Source organism: Capra hircus, chromosome 29 (assembly GCF_001704415.2).
Source record: "Capra hircus breed San Clemente chromosome 29, ASM170441v1, whole genome shotgun sequence".
NCBI lineage: Eukaryota > Metazoa > Chordata > Mammalia > Artiodactyla > Bovidae > Capra > Capra hircus.
Genome location: NC_030836.1, coordinates 48,758,732 through 48,775,222, shown reverse-complemented (window position 1 = coordinate 48,775,222; position 16,491 = coordinate 48,758,732). Strand labels below are relative to the sequence as shown.

The following is a 16,491-nucleotide window of genomic DNA, read 5'->3' as shown; positions in this document are numbered from 1 at the left end:
GCCGGCGTGACGCCGCCGAGCCGCCAGCAGCCTTGTGGGCTCCGCGCAAGAGCGAGCGGGGCCCAGCGCGCCCCCGGACCGGAGGGAGGGGTCGCCGCGCCTCCCGGGGCGGCCGCGGCTGCAAGGGAGCGCAGAGAATCGGCGGCTTCTGTACAAACAACAAAAAAAAGCCCTTCGGGAAGAAAAGAAAAAGGAAAACCGCTGCCTCATGTCTCCGCCGGCCGAGGGCCCCGCGCCGGCCAGGGCGCCGCGTGCGGCCGGGCCCCGCGCGCGCCGCGCCCCCCGCGCCCGCGGGCCGCTCGCCGTGCCGGGGCGCCCGGGGCCCGCCCGCGCCGCCGCCGCCGCCGTGCATGACTCCTGCCTCCCGCTCGCGCCCGCTCCGCCCGGCCCCCCGCTCCGAGCCCGCCCCTCCCGTTAGCCTGCCCCCAGCTGCCTCCGCTCCTCCTGCGCCGGCTCGCCGTCTCCACGCTGCCTGCCTGGGTCGGGCGAGCTGGGGTGATTAATTGGCTACGATGATGAACGTCCCCGGCGGAGCCTCGGCCGCGGTGATGTTGACGGGCTACAATAATGGGCGCTGTCCCCGGAACTCTCTCTACAGCGACTGCGTTATCGAGGAGAAGACCGTCGTCCTGCAGAAGAAAGACAATGAGGGCTTCGGATTCGTGCTCCGAGGGGCGAAAGGTAAGAGCCGGCGGCTCCCTGCCTGGGTGCCTTCACATGTGTGTGTGTCTCTGTGTGTACACGCCTGTATGAAAAACGTTCCCCAGCTCAGAAAGAAGCCCTTTTCCTGGGGGTACTCGGTTGCTAGACAACCATGTTCTTCCACATCCTGCCTTTTTAAACACCGGAGCTTCCTTTAGGAATATTTCCAATTTTCTGTACACAGTATTGCTCCGAACAACCTCCTTCTCCTCCCTCTCTTTCCTCTTTCTCTCTCCCTCCCCCCACTTTTTTTTGCTTTAATTCATGGGTTTCGTCTATTTTGTGGCTTGGTTCAGTCCGGTTGTGACTGGCTTCAGAGCTCCTGGTCTCAGTCGCCCAGAATTACCCAGTCCTGAGTTCCCTTCGGGGATTTCCAAAGTGCCCCGTTCTGGGAGTGGGCTTCAGCCCCTGAGTGCGGCAGGCGGCTGGGTGCCCGCCTCTAAGGTGACTTTGCAAAGGGAATGTGGCAAGATGGTCCCCTCCGCCGTGGCCCAGCCAGCAGCACACGTGTCACGTGGCCCACAGTGGGGGGCTCCGGGAACCTGGTCCGCGGCAGTGCGGCCCCCCGCAGCCCTGAACTCTGGAGGGCCCCCCCCCTGCCAAAATGAAACAAAATGGCATCGCCTCCCTGTGAGAGGAGACATCTGTGCCCCGCGTGTGTGGGGAAACCATGTACAAGTTTGATCTCGGAGCCTCGGGGCTGCGGTGGGGGGGTCCCGCACTGTGCTGCGGGGAGGAGGCCTCCTGCCCTGGAGCCAGCCCCAGCTGCTCCAGGCTCCGGCTGCCCAGGCAGCGGCCCGTCCACGGGCAGGGGGAGATCCTCTGCCCCGGTGTGTCCATGGCTGTGTGGAGTCTCCCCTCCCCTGGCCGAGGCCAGCTTCCTCCCCCTGCCCCCCAGCCCCTCGGGACCACCCAGGAGCATCCACCTCTTGCCCCAGAGTTTGGCTCCGAGGCTCTGGGCCCCCTGCCCCGGAAGCCTATGCTGGCTCTGATCAGCAGCGGGACCCAGCCCTCCCGCGGACGCTGGCCGCAGAGTGGCCACAGGGAGCCGGGCTTCCGGCAGAGAGGGCTCATGAGCAGATTCCAAATCTGCAGCCACCCACTGGGTCAGCGTTCTGTCCCGTCCACGCTCCAAGTTGAATTCCCTTGGTTGCGAGTCTACGTGGATGTAAATTTGGCAAGCGGTTCAGTGTGGTGTTTCTGTAGCTCCATGTGGTTATGGGGGAACTTTTCCATTTTTAGAACTGAAAATGTTTAGTCACTGATGCTTTTAAAGAAAATGACAGGCGTGTACATATAGACCTGGACCGGGGAGCACGGTATCCCATATGTCTTCAGCACAGAGGCTGAGAGGCACCAGGAAGCAGTCGGGTCCATTGCTTGAGTTGGTGTCGGCCCATGACCATGAGTGTCAGCCCCTTCCCAGGGGAGAGCTGGCCTGGGCCACCCGCTTCCCACGGAGACACGGGGCCTGCTTCCACCCAGGGTCCCGTGGGAGGCCTGGGCTACCAACCTGCAAACATCTCCCAGCCTTGTAACGAGGTACACCTTGTCTTCCCAGCGGATACGCCCATCGAAGAATTCACACCCACGCCGGCGTTCCCAGCCCTGCAGTACCTGGAGTCTGTGGATGAAGGCGGGGTGGCATGGCAAGCCGGACTGAGGACCGGGGACTTCTTGATTGAGGTAGGGACACTGGTGTTCTTCTCCTTCGGCCTGGGGAGAGCGCCGGCTCTCTTGGGGTTGGGTCTGTGGTCTTGATGGTGTGGCCAGTGGTCCAGGCCGGGGGCACGTGTGGAGGCTGCCTTGGATGGGGGCTCCCTCGGCTGTTCCCACCTACAGTGGATGCCATTTCCTGCGGACAGCGTGTTGGGATTGTCTTTGAGGCCTTGGTTTTATCTCTTTGGAGGCTGGCAGTGTCTGCAGCTTGGCTGTTGATCTTGAAGTAGAAGGTAGAAGTAAGAGGAAGCTGGTTGCCCTGATGTCAGGGACCTGTGCCGATCTGTGGGTAGCTTAGCTGAGACTGTATGAACAGACCCAAGAGAAGCCATGGCCCACACTTGTGCCCCCAGGGCAGGTGGAAAGCATGGTGCCGTGGGTCTCGCTCCCGTGAGGTCTGTAATGTTGGTGGTTGAGAGTCTTGATTTTCAAGTCGAAGTAACTGGCCTGTCAGATGGGTGATGGTCTTCAAGGACCGAGGAGCCTGGGCAAGTCGGGTGGCTGGAGCTCATCGTGCCAAAAGGAAGCTTGTAAATTTAGATGCTGTGAAAACCAGCTTTTGCTAATAGGTGAATGGAGGGAGCACTCTCTTCATTTAAAAACTCCCACTAGACGTGAGTTCCCAGCTGCTTCAAGTCTTACCTGGAGTTGCCATGTTGGTGTGCACGAGGTGCCAACCTCCTGGCACCCCTGAGCTCCCTGCCTTTTGCGGGTTTAGGTGTTACTTTCAAAGGAACATGTTACTCTTTGGAAATATCAATAATAGAAGAATATGTTGTGCCTTGAAAATGTTCTAAGATGCTTGGTAAGTTTAGATGGCCCCCACTGGGAGTCCACGTTTCTGGGAAGAGCGTTCCTCGGGGCTCACCCTCAGCCCTGTCTCATCTGCTCTGGAAAGGCACCGCAGGTGGGAAGACTGGGTGTGCGGTCTCAGCGTGGCGCTCAGGGCCTCCGCTGTGGGGCCGGCCAGACACCTGTTCATTCTGGAAAGGAGGAGATCCAGGCCATGGCGAGACAGCCGCTGGAAGCCATTCGTCTCTGATATGCCTCAGCTTCCAAGAGTGCTTTCTGAGCTGCAATTCTGTTCATGATCTCCTGGGTGCTTCTAAGGAGGATGTTTCTAAGGATGGAAATCCAGAAGGAAAGATGCTGTTAGAAGAGAGACCCAGGTAAAATGGAAAAGGTGCTTTACCTTCTTCCAGGCATCATGTGTTGGTGTCCCTTTATGTGCTGGGGGAAAAAAAAAAAGTGTATTTAAGTGATTACTGACCAATCAGAGCCTGGCTCAGATGAAGACTTGTGCTTCTTCAGGTTCTTATTTCTTTGAAACTGTGAAATGCATATCCAGCATGGTGGAGACTGGAGCCCGCGGTGATTTCACGGGTTAACTCGATTTGTAACCTCATGAAAATGCAGAGAGACGGGGCTGAATCATCTCCTGTAGGGTGCAGTTGTGATGTAAGTTCCTCTCCTGTGTGTGTGTGTGTGTGTGTCTGTGTGTGTGTGTCTGAGAGAGACAGAGAATCCAGTAGGGTGGCAAAGCTGTTGCTGGTTCTTGGTTTTAAATTATAAATGAGGGCTGCAGATGCAGGAGCATTCCTGGTAGTGAGGCTCGTCGGATTGTTTCCTTGATAAACTAGTCAGGAAAGAAGCGTGGGGCAGCTGTGGAGTGTGTGCCGGGCCCACCCCTCTCCCAGGCAGCAGAGCCACGCTGGGTTGGCAGACGGGTCCGCAGCGCTCGCCTGGGCCGGGGAAGAAGGCAGGCCGCCCGGGTCGGCTGGAGGGCTCCGTAGAAATCAGGAGCATGAAGAATTTGGGCCCTGCTGTTTTCAAAGCATCTCCTCTGACATTGCTTTTAACCTCTGATATGCAAACATGTTTGCCATTTTGGAACAGCTTTCATATTCCGGGTGACCTCTGAATTCCAGGATTCCAGGCATGGCTGGCCCAGAGCTGCCTTAAGGTTCTGTTGGTCTTCTTATGACCTGAAGGAGGAATGGGCCCCAGACAGCCCCAGGCCATAGCAGGCTGCGCCCCAGGGGTGCTCCTCTAAAGAGGGCACGGGGCAGGGGCAGCCGGGGGGCAGTGCTGGGAACCGGCTCCTCCTGTTTCATGCCAAGGTTTCATTCATGGGGGCTCACAGATTCTCCTTCAGGTGCTTGGGTTTGAAAGACCGAGGCTCTCCATTGAGTTGCTTTCCTAGCTGCCCGATCGCACCCCTGGAATAGTAAAATCATATATGGCCCCAGAGGTGCATGTTTTTTCCAACAGAAAATTTTTATGTGATTTTCAGTGAAAAGCCTCAGCCTTGGAGAGATTGTTTTAGACAGACTCACGTGCCTTGATGGATCTTTGGCTTGAATGGAAGCCGTGCTGGAAGCTGGGGTTTCTAGGCTCTTGGTCAAGTGCAGGGTCCTGGCTTCAGGTTGCAAGTGTGGGCGAACTGGCCCCATCCGTCCACATCCCTTCCTCCCACACACAAGCTTTCCTTTCTGCTGTTGGAAAGGAGCGCAAAGCCTGTCTGATATTTATTTTCTCTATAAAGACCCATGCAGCAGTTTGAACCTTGGGACCGAGGGGCAGCTTCTGAAGCGAATGCTCCCGATCTAAAGTCTTCAGCGTCTCCTGAGTGTCATTTTCCCCTCTTGGACTTTGTCAGGACGCTCACACACAGGGCATTGACCCCTGTCAAGAAAGGTTTCCTTTATGCATGCGTTTCTGGGGTGGCCACTCTCTAAATTTTCTCTCCCTGCCCTGACTTTTGGGAAGAAGGAGCCTGTCTTTAGCTATTGGTGCTGTTTCTTTGATGACCACGCCCCTCCCCTCCCGCCGACAAGCCAAACTCTGAGTGGAGCTCCGTGGAAAAAGGCTGTCTTCCAGCTGGGGATGGGTCTTAGTGTGAGCAGTGTGGAAAGTTCCCTCAGGCTGGAGGGCAGGGAGTGGGTGCTCCTCGCATGGGGATGTTCAAACAGGTGGCTCCGCAGACCATGTGTTTTTACCATTTTCAGATCAGTTTGATGGGCCAGAGCCCCCTGGATGGCCGGTGACACTGAAGCTTCCCCAGAGAGCCCTTAGGGGTGGCGGGAGTGGGCAGAGTGGGAGCCGACGGTCCCTCTGGGAACTGGGGGAGGCGATGCTTGGCGGGGTGGGCGCGGGCAGTGACAGCTCAGAGAGGGAAGCAGGTGGCGGAGTCAGGGCATGGTTCCTTGCTTGCAGGTCCAGTGTGAGGTTGGGCCACCATCCGGCCAGGAATGATTCAGGCCCACGTCTCTTTTGGTTAAAACAGGAAACCCAATTAAATACCGGTGAAGCTTGCCAGAGAGTTGAAGTTGAAGAGTCCAGAGGCAGAGTCCGTGTCAAGCGCAGTGTGTTGAATATAGTCCATCTGCTGTTTCTTTGAGATTATCTGGGTGAAGGCTCCTCAAGCCCACAAGGTGGGGCAGGAGGAGCCGCTTGTGAGGAGTTGTCAGGAGGACGTAGATGTCACGGGTGACAGTTTCGCGTGGAGTAATTCAAGAGACCGGAGATGGGGATGTCATTTGGATTCCTGCAGGGACTCAACAAACTGGAGCAACCCCCAGCCTCGCCCAGTGAAGCTCGGCTGGGCACCAGGGTCACCTGCAGATCTCCCAGAGACCTTGAAACCTGGGCTCAACACACACCTACATGGTCAGAATCACGGGGCAGGAGCATCGGTGTTTTTAGGGTGCTTCAGTGATGATGCCAGGGGTTCCAATGGGCAGGCAAGATGAAGACCATCTAGCCTCATCGTGGTGGCTATTTGAACCTTTTAATTTAGCATTCTAACAAAAAATTGGAAGCAGGCACTGTGCTTATCTCGTTGCCTCAAGACCAGGACTGGCTTTCCTCCACAGACCCCCCCGTTTGGAAGCCTAAGCTTTGTTTCCTGCTTTACTTTAGTATAAACGAAAATATCTTATATCTCAAAACTCGCTCATGATACAGCTAAACGGTAAACATCGAAAGAGCAAACAGTGTTACAGCAAATACAACAACAGGCTCATATCCTTATTTATAATCACGGGCATGTCTGCCAGGCATTTCCCTGCGCGTCCAGCCTTCATAGTAATCCCGCAAAATAACATCCGTGTCATCTCCATATTACAGATGAGACTGGGGCTCAGGGAGGTTCAGTCACTTGCCCAGGGTCACACGGCAGGTGAACTGGAATTCCAACCCGGGCTGTGTGAGTCAAGAACACGACTGTCCAGAGATGCTGGGAGGCGCTTTGATGCACTGGACGTGCGCATAGGCATGGAGTAAGAAGAGGTACAAACGGTGAGATGCCAGTGTTACTTTCAAATTAGCAAACGCTTTTTTTTTTTTTTTATTACTATACCCATCGCTGGTGACGGCACTTTTAGGTTGCTACACGAAAGAGTAAATTGCCATAAACTTTTTAGAAATCGATGTGACCGTGTGTAATAAGAACAATAAAGCTGAACCAGGAATTTTACATCTAGGAACCCATCCTAAGGGAATGATCTTAAAAGAGAAAACCAGGGTGAGATCACAGTGCCTCAAAGAGAAAGGGGTGGCAGTCACGGGGAGTGGTTAAGGGGGTACCATGCGTCTGTTGTGGGTGTAAAGGAAAGCATCAAAACTTATGCTTGCAAGAAGTTCTTCCTACCAACAGGAAGCAGTTGTCTTACATTAGGTGAAGAGGGAAGAATTGAAGTTATCTGCACGGCATCATCTGAATTGTACCACCTCGCCCCAAAATAACCATAAAAAAAAATAAGGAAAGAAAATGTTAACCCGTAGGTGACGGGATCGTGTTTGGCTATTTCTGTTTGGCAGACTTCTCTCTGTTTCTCAGATTTTCTAGAATGACAATATTAATTGTTGACAGGGATTCATTTCATAAACAGCGAATTGTTCCTTAGAAGAAGCCGTCTCACGGAGATGAGCGCTGTCTCAGCCTCCCTGCCCCAGGAGGGACTGTCTGCTTTCAGGGCTGCACTTTTCCTGGGCATTAGTTGTTTTCCTGGGGCTACCCCTCCCCAGCTCACGCAGCACTGGAGACTCCCATGGTTTTTGTGATTGTTGTCTTCATCCTGAAGTGGCCAATCTCGGTTTTGTGTTCATTTCCCTAAATAGGTTTTCCCTTGCAATTAAAGCAGGCAGCAATATCCTTCATCCTTGAAAAGTGATGCTTGAGTTTTCTAATTACTTTTCCTGGTATTAAATACTTGTACTAAAGATGGCCTGGAACTGTATTATAGTCTCAGTTTGCATTGAAGTGAGGACGCTGAGGGAGGCCCTGGTGTTTTCCTTAGGGGCCGTTTGAGTACCTTATAAAATGTTTGTCAGACTGCTGCTTGAGAACCCCGACTTGGAGAATGTCATGCAGACCCTAGAGCCTGTTTGTCCAAATCGTTACTTTCAGCCCAGCTGGAGGTGTAAACAATTGTTATAACCTGGTGATAATCAGTCAGTCTCCTCAGCTTGAAAATTAAGTATTACAGGGAGGAGAGTAAATAAAGTCCAGGTGATTCCTGATGGGTGGTTCTGCCCGGCCGCAGTCGGCTCGCATTCCCTGGGTCTCGGCATCCCTGTCAGCAAAATGGGTGGTTGTGTGAGCTCGGTCACCGGAAGCCAACTCCAGTCATCCCTGGGTGTGTCTGCGGGGAGCGGGGGGTGTTGATTCCAGCAAAATCTCTCCGTGCCATGGCAGTCCTCTGTATCTGAGGGTTCTGTATCCACAGTGTGGAACCTGCAGGCATGGAGGGCCGACTGTGTATTCATTGAAAAGAGTACACGTGGACTCACACAGTTCAAACACACGGTGCTCCGGGGTCCACTCTGTGCCACCTGAGTTCTAAACAGGCGGGCAGCTGTTAGCTCGTCTTGTTGGCTGGGAGATCGTGAAAGGCCAGCAGCGCTGGGCATAGTATCCTGTCAGGATTGGTTGCCGATCATCTTGTTGCCCTTCATCATCATTAATGATGCCTGACTCAGGAGATGAAGCCAGTGACAATGGGCTGAACCAGTAATAATGTCATACACAGAAAACCGACGCGGCTGCCGGCGGGGGCCGGGGAGCGGGATGAAGTGGGGGTTTGGGGTTAGCAGGCACAAGCTGCTATATATAGGGTGGGCAGATAGCAAGGTCCTCCTGTACATCGGCGCTTCCCAAGTGGTGCCGGTGGCAGAAACCCGCCTGCCAGTGCTGGAGACGTGAGAGACGAGGGCTCGATCCCTGGGTTGGAAAGCCCCCTGGAGGAGGGCATGGCAACCCACTCCAGTCTCCCTGCCTGGAGAATCCTATGGACAGAGGATCCTGGTGGGCTACAGTCCATGGGGTCACAAAGAGAGACGACTGAAGTGACTTAGCACAGCACTGTATAGTTAGGGAACTATATTCATATGCTGCGATAAGCCATCATGGAAAGTATATAAAAAAGAATGTGTGTGTGTGTGTGTGTATGTATACATCCACCCACACACACACACACGTATACATATGTAAATATGTATAACTGAACTGGGCTTCCCTGGTGGCTCGTGGGAAATGAACCCACCTGCCAATGCAGGAGACTCCAGTTCAATCCCTGGGTCAGGAAGATCCCCCGGAGAAGAGAACGGCAACCCACTCCAGTATTCTTGCCTGGACAGGGAGCATGGTGGCTACAGTCCATGGGGTCACAGAAGAATTGGGCACGGCTTAGCGACTAAACACCACCACCGAAATAACTGGACCACTTTGCTGCGCAGCAGGAATTAACACAACATTGTAAATCGACTATACTTCCGTAAAAAATAATGCTGTTATGATGACAGGTGGTTGTTACCGCTGTCCTTCCGAGCGTGTAGCCCTTACAGAGCACACCCACCATGGGCCAAGCACATGCAGTTGGGCACTTCCGGCCAAGAGTGCACTGGCTGTAGCTTCCTGGTGCCTCCCGTGGAAGGGATGCCAGCTAATGCAGGCACCTGCCCCGCCCCACCCCAAGCCCCAAACATCCTTGGCAGGCATACCTTCAGATTTGGCTTGAATTTCTGCTCCCCGGGCACTCGCTGCCTTGCTCAATCCTGTTTTGGCACAAGCGTGCCTTTTAGGTAATCTTGGAATTTCTGCTCCTGATTCCCATTTTACCTTCTGGTGACAAATCCCAGGGCTGAGGCCAGAGCCCTTTGTGATTTCCCCAGTGCCAACATCCTTGTCAGCCATGCCACGTGGCTCACATTTCTCTATCCTGCCTTCCAGGATATCGTGAGAGACTCTGTCACATGTCCTGCTGGTGGCCTGTGTGGCCAGGCCAGGAACTCTGCTACTCCCCTACCCCGCAAGATTCTCAATATCTTATTTAAGTCATTTAAAATGGGTATTTAATTCAGTAAGTTGAAGAGCAAATCCTAGCTGATGTTAGCAGGAATCTAGGGCTACTGGTGAATTCTCGACCTTGAATCACATCAGTACTTTAATGGTCAAATTGTGTCCATTTCATGTGAAAGACAAGCAGGGCCCCATGGTTGTCCTGGGTCCCTCAAAACACGGAGTGTTTCTGTTCTGAAGCCCTGCAGCTTCTTGCTGTGCTAGTTTTGGAAGGGCCCTGGGACCCCTGGCTAGCTTCCCACTCCAGCTCCCCAGCACCTCGGCTGCCAGCTCCTGAGCCACTGCAGGCGAGGAGGCAGTGGCCATCTTGATCTGCCTCTCCATCCTCTTGCCTGGCCTTTGCTGAGGTCTGAGCCTCCAGCCATCTTCTCGGTGATGGTTGAGAGACATCCCTTTAGTAGCAAATAAAAGTGAGCACAGAGGAGTTCAGCTGATTCTGTTGTTTGCCTTCAGAAGATACCAGTGCCCAGGCCAAACTGCTGTCATCCCAGTCTTTGCCCTCCAAGGCTCCTACCACTGGGATCTTTGCTGTCTAAGGCCATAGCACTGGGGTCTTTGCTCTCTGAAGTTTTAAAGAGGTCACTGCTCTAAGGGAAGTGCCCGGGAGCCTGGACCCCTTTCCTGCACATAGACACAAGCCCCTCCTGTACCTAGAAAATAGTTCACTTTGTCCTCCATATTGGCTGAGAACAGGTGGTCCAGGCTGAAGAGCAGCCCAGAATCCTGCTGAGAAGGTGGATGCAGGCGGTTTAGCTATTGCAGATCTGAAGTCTTGGCTCATTCATTTTGGGGTTCTAATTTGAAGCATCAGTGATTTCAATTTCAGGCTAAAAAAAGATTCAGAATCACTTCAGGGGACCACGGCTGCTGTGCTCCAGGCTCCATGGGACTGGCAGATGGCAGTGCACTGGGTTGGATAGAGACAGAAAGGAGCCACGGTCAAGGGCACAGGCTGTGCGGTGTGATCTGGGTTTGAATCGAGGCTCTGTGTGAACTTGGGCACATCCCTTCATCTCTTGGCCTCAGTTTCATAAAAACGTGTGTGAAGCATGCAGCTTCTGGCAGAGTGAGCTCTCAACAACTGGTGGCAGTTGTACAAATCATTTTTGCAACTTCATTCATTCATTTCTGCAGCACACATTGGATGCCCATCGGGTGCTGGGCTGGCATGTGCTGTCGGGAGAAAAGACATGAATCAGACACGGTTCCTCGAGAAACTCAGTCTGGAAGGAGAGCAAAAGGAGGATATGGTGAAGGCCCTGATTTATATCAGGAAGAGGTCTTCATGAAAGAAGTGGTGATGGCTCAACACTTGGGTGAATAAATGGAGTTCCTAAGGGCAGAACAGAAGAGGGGAGGGGGCTCCAGGGAAATGTCGGGAGGTCAGAGATATTCAGGGTGGATTTGAGGAGTGATTAGAGGTGACTGGGGCTTTCTTGTCCAGAGAAGGTCTGCAATGTCAGTTTGAGTAGGTGTGACTGTAGGGCTGGTCAGTGCAAGAGAGCAACAGAAGGAACAGTGGCATGGCCAGACCTGTCCAAGGTGCTGGAGCTCGCAGGACTTGGACCTGTCCAGGGTGCTGAAATCTATCCGGCGCGGTGGGGGGTGGTGGATCTCTCCATGGTGCTGAACCAGAGAACTGAGAGGATGGAACCTCCCATTAGGAGGAGCCTGGTGAAAGGGCTCAGCACTTGCCCTCCCTCATTCTCTTCTCCTCTCGCCTCTGTGTCCTGTGTCCTCGGCCTTCCTGGACACAGCAGCTTATGATTCAGTTACTGTGCTTGTCTGCTGGGTGGAGACGTCACTTCTGTGAGGAGGGGTAAAGGGATCAATGTGATTAAGCATCTGTGCTGTTCTGTGCTCAAAGCCAGCCTTCCCTTTACCACTGCCAGCTTGTCAGGGAGGCCTTCCAGGCTCCCTCCGGTTGCCCCCGACTCTAAAGCTTACTCTGTCTGCTTCCTTCACTGTCAGAATCTTCTCATGTGTTGGGTGGTTGACTGCTGTCGGTCTTCCTCCTAAGAATACCTGCTCCCTCTGGGCTGGGCAGTCTGCTGACCAGGTCTCTACTGTGTGCCTAGTGCCTGGCATAGTATCTGATGTATAAGAGAGACCCCAAACCACATGCTCAGTGATGGACACTCCGGGGAAGTGGGTGTTTTATGCCCATTTTGCAGATAATGAAACAGAGATTAGGTAGCCTGCCAGAGCCCCCCAGGGAGATTCTGAATCTCAGATGACTCCAGGCTTGGGTCTGGATGATGTTCTGGGTCACTGAAATGTAGTCTTTTAATGGTCTTTCTCAACCCATGAAGGAGGCAGTACACCCATCCCCAGTGTAGACAGGGGTGAGGTTTGCAGAAAGCATAGTGAGCTGAGATCACCACATCTGAAGCTTCTGGTTCAGGCTTCTCTGATGGGCCTCTTGATTTGCCTGCAAGGAGCCCTCCTGGGTCTTTTCCACCTGCCCTCCCTCCCTCCCTTCCTCCCACTCACCCACCTCCCAGTGAGCTCTGCAGGCTCTCGTTAGCGTTGATTTGTCTCATTCTGCAGTGCCCTTTTGTGGGGAGTCTCATGATACAAGTGGTTAGGTTGGCAAATGAACTGAAGGAAGGCCTGTGCTAAATACCTTGTAGGGTCTTTTAATTGACGGAGTTTGTCAGTCTTGGGAATGAGAGGGTGTGTGTGCCAACAGTAGGCAGAACTGAAATGGGAAGGGGCGGGGAAGGGGATGTAGGAGGCCACAGTTACTGTCTGATGCTGCAAAATCCTGAGAATGGTCTCCTTGCTTTGGTGGCATGAGACCAACCCCCCGCCGGCCAGTTTTCCACTTCGGTCTTTCCCGGGAACTCCCGTTTCATACAGCGAAGTTTTCAGTGTGCATCCTCTGTGCCCAGCCCTCTGTGGGCAAGGCCGGGGGTCTTGGAAATGAAAGGAGGCCATCTCTGCCTCGAGGGGCAAAGTGTGTGGGGGGCAGGGAGGGGGCAGAGAGGCCTGTAAACCTGGCTAGGGTGTAGAGGAAGAAACGGATTATTCAGATGAGTGGGTAAAGTGGTGGAACAGCCTTGATCCTGGTCCTCTCTGCCTGGTCTTCCAGATGTGCGGCATACCCCTGCCACCCGCGGCGCCAGCCTGCACCCCTGCCTCTTTCTCTCACCACCACTCCGCACTCTCTCTCTGGACGTCTCCCCTCTTCCACCTCCTCCTCCACCAGGGTAACTCCAGCGCACCCTCAGCTCTCTGCCCAGTGGCCCCTCCTCAGGGAAGCCTCCCCAACATTTCCAGGACATCCGCTCTGCCTGGCCGGTCATCGACCCTGCCTGGCCTGAAAGCTCCATGAGATAAACGACCATCATGGACTGGATAAATGCTTGGAGGCAGGAATGTACAGGAGTGTGTGAGAAATATCAGCAGGCCCAGGAAGGATGAGAAAGATGAATCCTGAAGAGCAGGGAAGGCCTTGAAGGCCAAGCTGAGTAGTGAGACTTCACTCTGTCCTGGAAGCAAGTTACCTCAGGCGTTTTAACAGGGACAGCCGCGGCCTGTGAGTCCCTGGACTGGGGCCTTGTGAAGAAAGGAGGTGAAGGCAGAGAGACCAGACTGGGGGCTGCTGCCCTTGAGAAACAGATTAGAGCAGGGATTAAAAGCACAATTCCAAGAGTCAGCCCACCTGGGTCCAAATCCAGCTCCTCTGCGTGTGTGCTGTGTGGCCTTGGGCAAGTCACACAATCCCACTGTGCTTCAATGTCCTCATCTCCAAAAGAGACTCCTAGTCTGCACAGGAGGAATCATTGCTAATATTTTTGCTGTTGTTGTTAGCCTGAGGGAGCGTTACAGAGCTTTCTTGGCCAGGCCAGGCACCCCGCCCCTCCCCCTAGGCAGGGTCTCACTGCCTGGGGACCTCTCCACCATGGGACTCACCATGGTGAGGTCAGATGTGAGCTCCGGGACCCCCAGTGCCCAGCATGGGTCCTGGAGAGCTGAAGCTGGGGCTGGGAGAAAGAGGGCAGGAGGGCAATGCTCTGCCCTCGAGCTGGCCAGAAACCGCCGCCTGTCCTGGTCACTCCTAGCTGCAGGCTGCTGAGAGCCAGGCGGGTGCATGGTGGCGTGGTTCCTGGTACAGCAACCCAAGTTTCTAGATTTCTCCCCAACAAGAACACTGAACTGGACACCCTCCCCGGCCCATTCCTGTGTCAGTTGCCATTGCTGAGCGCTGAGTTCTGTTGTGTACCGACCTGTTTAGGCCTCATCAGAAACTTGAGAGATGGGTTCTCACACTGTCTGCATTTCTCAAAGCAGGAAACTGAGGCCCAGAAAAGTCACCAAGCAGGCTCGGAGTCCCAGAGCTGCTACAAGGTGAGGGGGCCCCCGTGCCACGCCACGTCACGGTCCTGCCTCTCAGATGCTCCTGCTGTTCCCCAGGGAGAGTCAGGCGATTCTGCCCAGAGACACGGTTACTGCAACAAGGTTTATCTTCTCGGATTTTTATTTCTTCATAAGTATCTGTTAAAGATACATTTTGTTACGTGTGTACCCCATGTACCTTCTTCCTTGTGTATATCATTTTTTATTGTGGCGAAATACACACATCACTTTGCCGACAAAGGTCCCTGTAATCAAAGCTATGGTTTTTCCAGTAGTCGTGTGTGGATGTGAGCGCTGGACCATAAAGAAGGCTGAGTGCTGAAGAATTGATGCTTTCGAATTGTGGCTGGAGAAGACTCTTGAGAGTCCTGTGGACAGCAAGGAGATCAAAGCAGTCAATCCTAAAGGAAATCAGTCCTGAATATTCACTGGAAGAACTGACTCTGAAGCTGAAGAGTCAGCTTTAGCCACCTGATTCAAAGAGCTGACTTATTGGAAAAGACCCTGATGCTGGGAAAGATTGAGGGCAAGAGGAGTGGGCGGCAGGGGATGAGACAGTTGGATGGCATCACCAACTCGATGGACATGAGTTTGAGCAATCTCTAGGAGGTGGCGAAGGACAGGAAAGCCTGGCATGCTGCAGTTCATGGGGTTGCAAAGAGGAGGACACAACTTAGCAACTGAACAACAATAATTTTAGACACACAATCCAGGGGCATTTTGGTACATTCACAGTACTGTGCAGCCCTAGCCTCTGTCTAGTTTCAGACCCGTTGTGTCACCCCGAAAAGACAACATACTTCCTCAGCACGTACTCTCCCTCCCCCACTCCCCTCAGCCTCAGGCTACTGCTCCCGTGCCTTCTGTCTCTATGGATTAGCCTCTTCTGGACTTTCCGTGTATGTGGAATCCTACGGCCCATGGCCTTTTCACATAGCAGAGTGTTTCTAAGGTTGCAGCCTGTCTTTTCCTTCCATGGCCAAATAATATCCCAATGATGGATGAACCATGCTTTGTTGATCCATTCATCGGTTGATGGATATTTGGGTTGTTTTCACCTTTGGACTACTTGTGAATAACACTGCTGTGAACGAAAGTGTACAGGTGTTTGTCTGAGTCCCTATTTTCAGATTTTCAGTGTATGAATCTGAGAGTGGGCTTGCTGGGTCAGAGAGTTACTGTTTATCTGAACTGCTGACCGAACCTTGGGTTGAATCAGTAGGTATTCAGTGAGCACTTAGTAAATGACCATCTTGATGCTGGGCCTGGAGGAAGGAGCCAGGAGCAGAAGGAGGAGAGAGAGCCCCGGGCCAAGGAGACAGAGCTCAAACCCACTGGCAGCGTCACTGCTGGAGAGTTTGTGTGTCCTCAGTCACTCAGCCGTGTCCAACTCTTTGCAACCTCATAGACTGTAGCAGCCCACCAGGCTCCTCTGTCCATGGAACTTTCCAGGCAAGAATACTAGAGAGGGTTGCCGTTTCCTTCTCCAGGGAACCTTCCCGACCCAGGGACCGAGCCTCCTGCATCAGCAGGTGGTTCTTTACCTCTTGAGACAACTGAGAAGCCCATTTTGGAGCCAGTGTGCTGAGCACAGCCCCCTGTAGGACCAGGGGCATTCAGCTCCTAAAGATGTGAGCTAAGAGCTATAACCAACCTGAATTTCTGGGAAGTGAGCTTGCACTTAGGTTGCACGTGCCGACCGCAAGTAACACGAGCAGCAGCGACGGCAGTGACGGCGGGGAAGGCTCGAGTTTCCCGAGCGCTTCCCGCGCGCAACGGGCTTGGTTTTCAGCATTTCGCACGCATGAACCACCCTGAGCGCTCAGTTGAGTTTGGATATTCCGATCAGCAGGTTTTTCTGCACGGAGAGGCTGGGGCACAGAGGGAGACTCACTTGCCCACAGACTCACAGTGGGTGAGTGGCAGGGCCTGGCTGCTTCTGAGCCCACAGTCTGAACGCCTCCACCACACAGCCTGGAATAAGGAATGAAGTAAAGGGGCTCGCCAGCGAAGAACCGTGGTGGGCTGGAGAGTCGAGGAAAGCTTCCTGGGATGGGAAAGAGCAACAGAACCTACTTCCCAGGAGGGCGTGCAGCCACACAGAGCGTCTTGGCCAGCGTTCTGAATGCGACAAGCCTAGGGCCGGGACCTCGAGAGGTGGGGGCTTGGGGGCTGGTGGGATGGGGACCTCTCCCAGGGCTGACAGGGCACCCAGGCTGGTCGTGCCTCACAAGGCTGCACCTGCCCCGGGCGGGTCTCTGTAAAGGAGGCGTGTAAGGCTGTTGCCGCTGGATTTATAGAGGCTGAGACTGGAGCTGGTAGAAGTAAGAAGGACTGGGGGCCAGAGG

The 16,491-nt window shown here is 53.9% G+C and overlaps 1 protein-coding gene across 1 annotated transcript in view; it reads left to right on the top strand.

The window, feature by feature from the left end:
* SHANK2 (SH3 and multiple ankyrin repeat domains 2) overlaps positions 1-16,491 on the top strand; it is a 564,129-nt gene that overhangs the window by 397,328 nt on the left and 150,310 nt on the right. The window contains exons 17-18 of the mRNA XM_018043149.1: positions 599-681; positions 2,264-2,388. Coding sequence (XP_017898638.1) covers positions 599-681; positions 2,264-2,388 — 208 coding nt within the window. The remainder of the gene's footprint in view (positions 1-598; positions 682-2,263; positions 2,389-16,491) is intronic.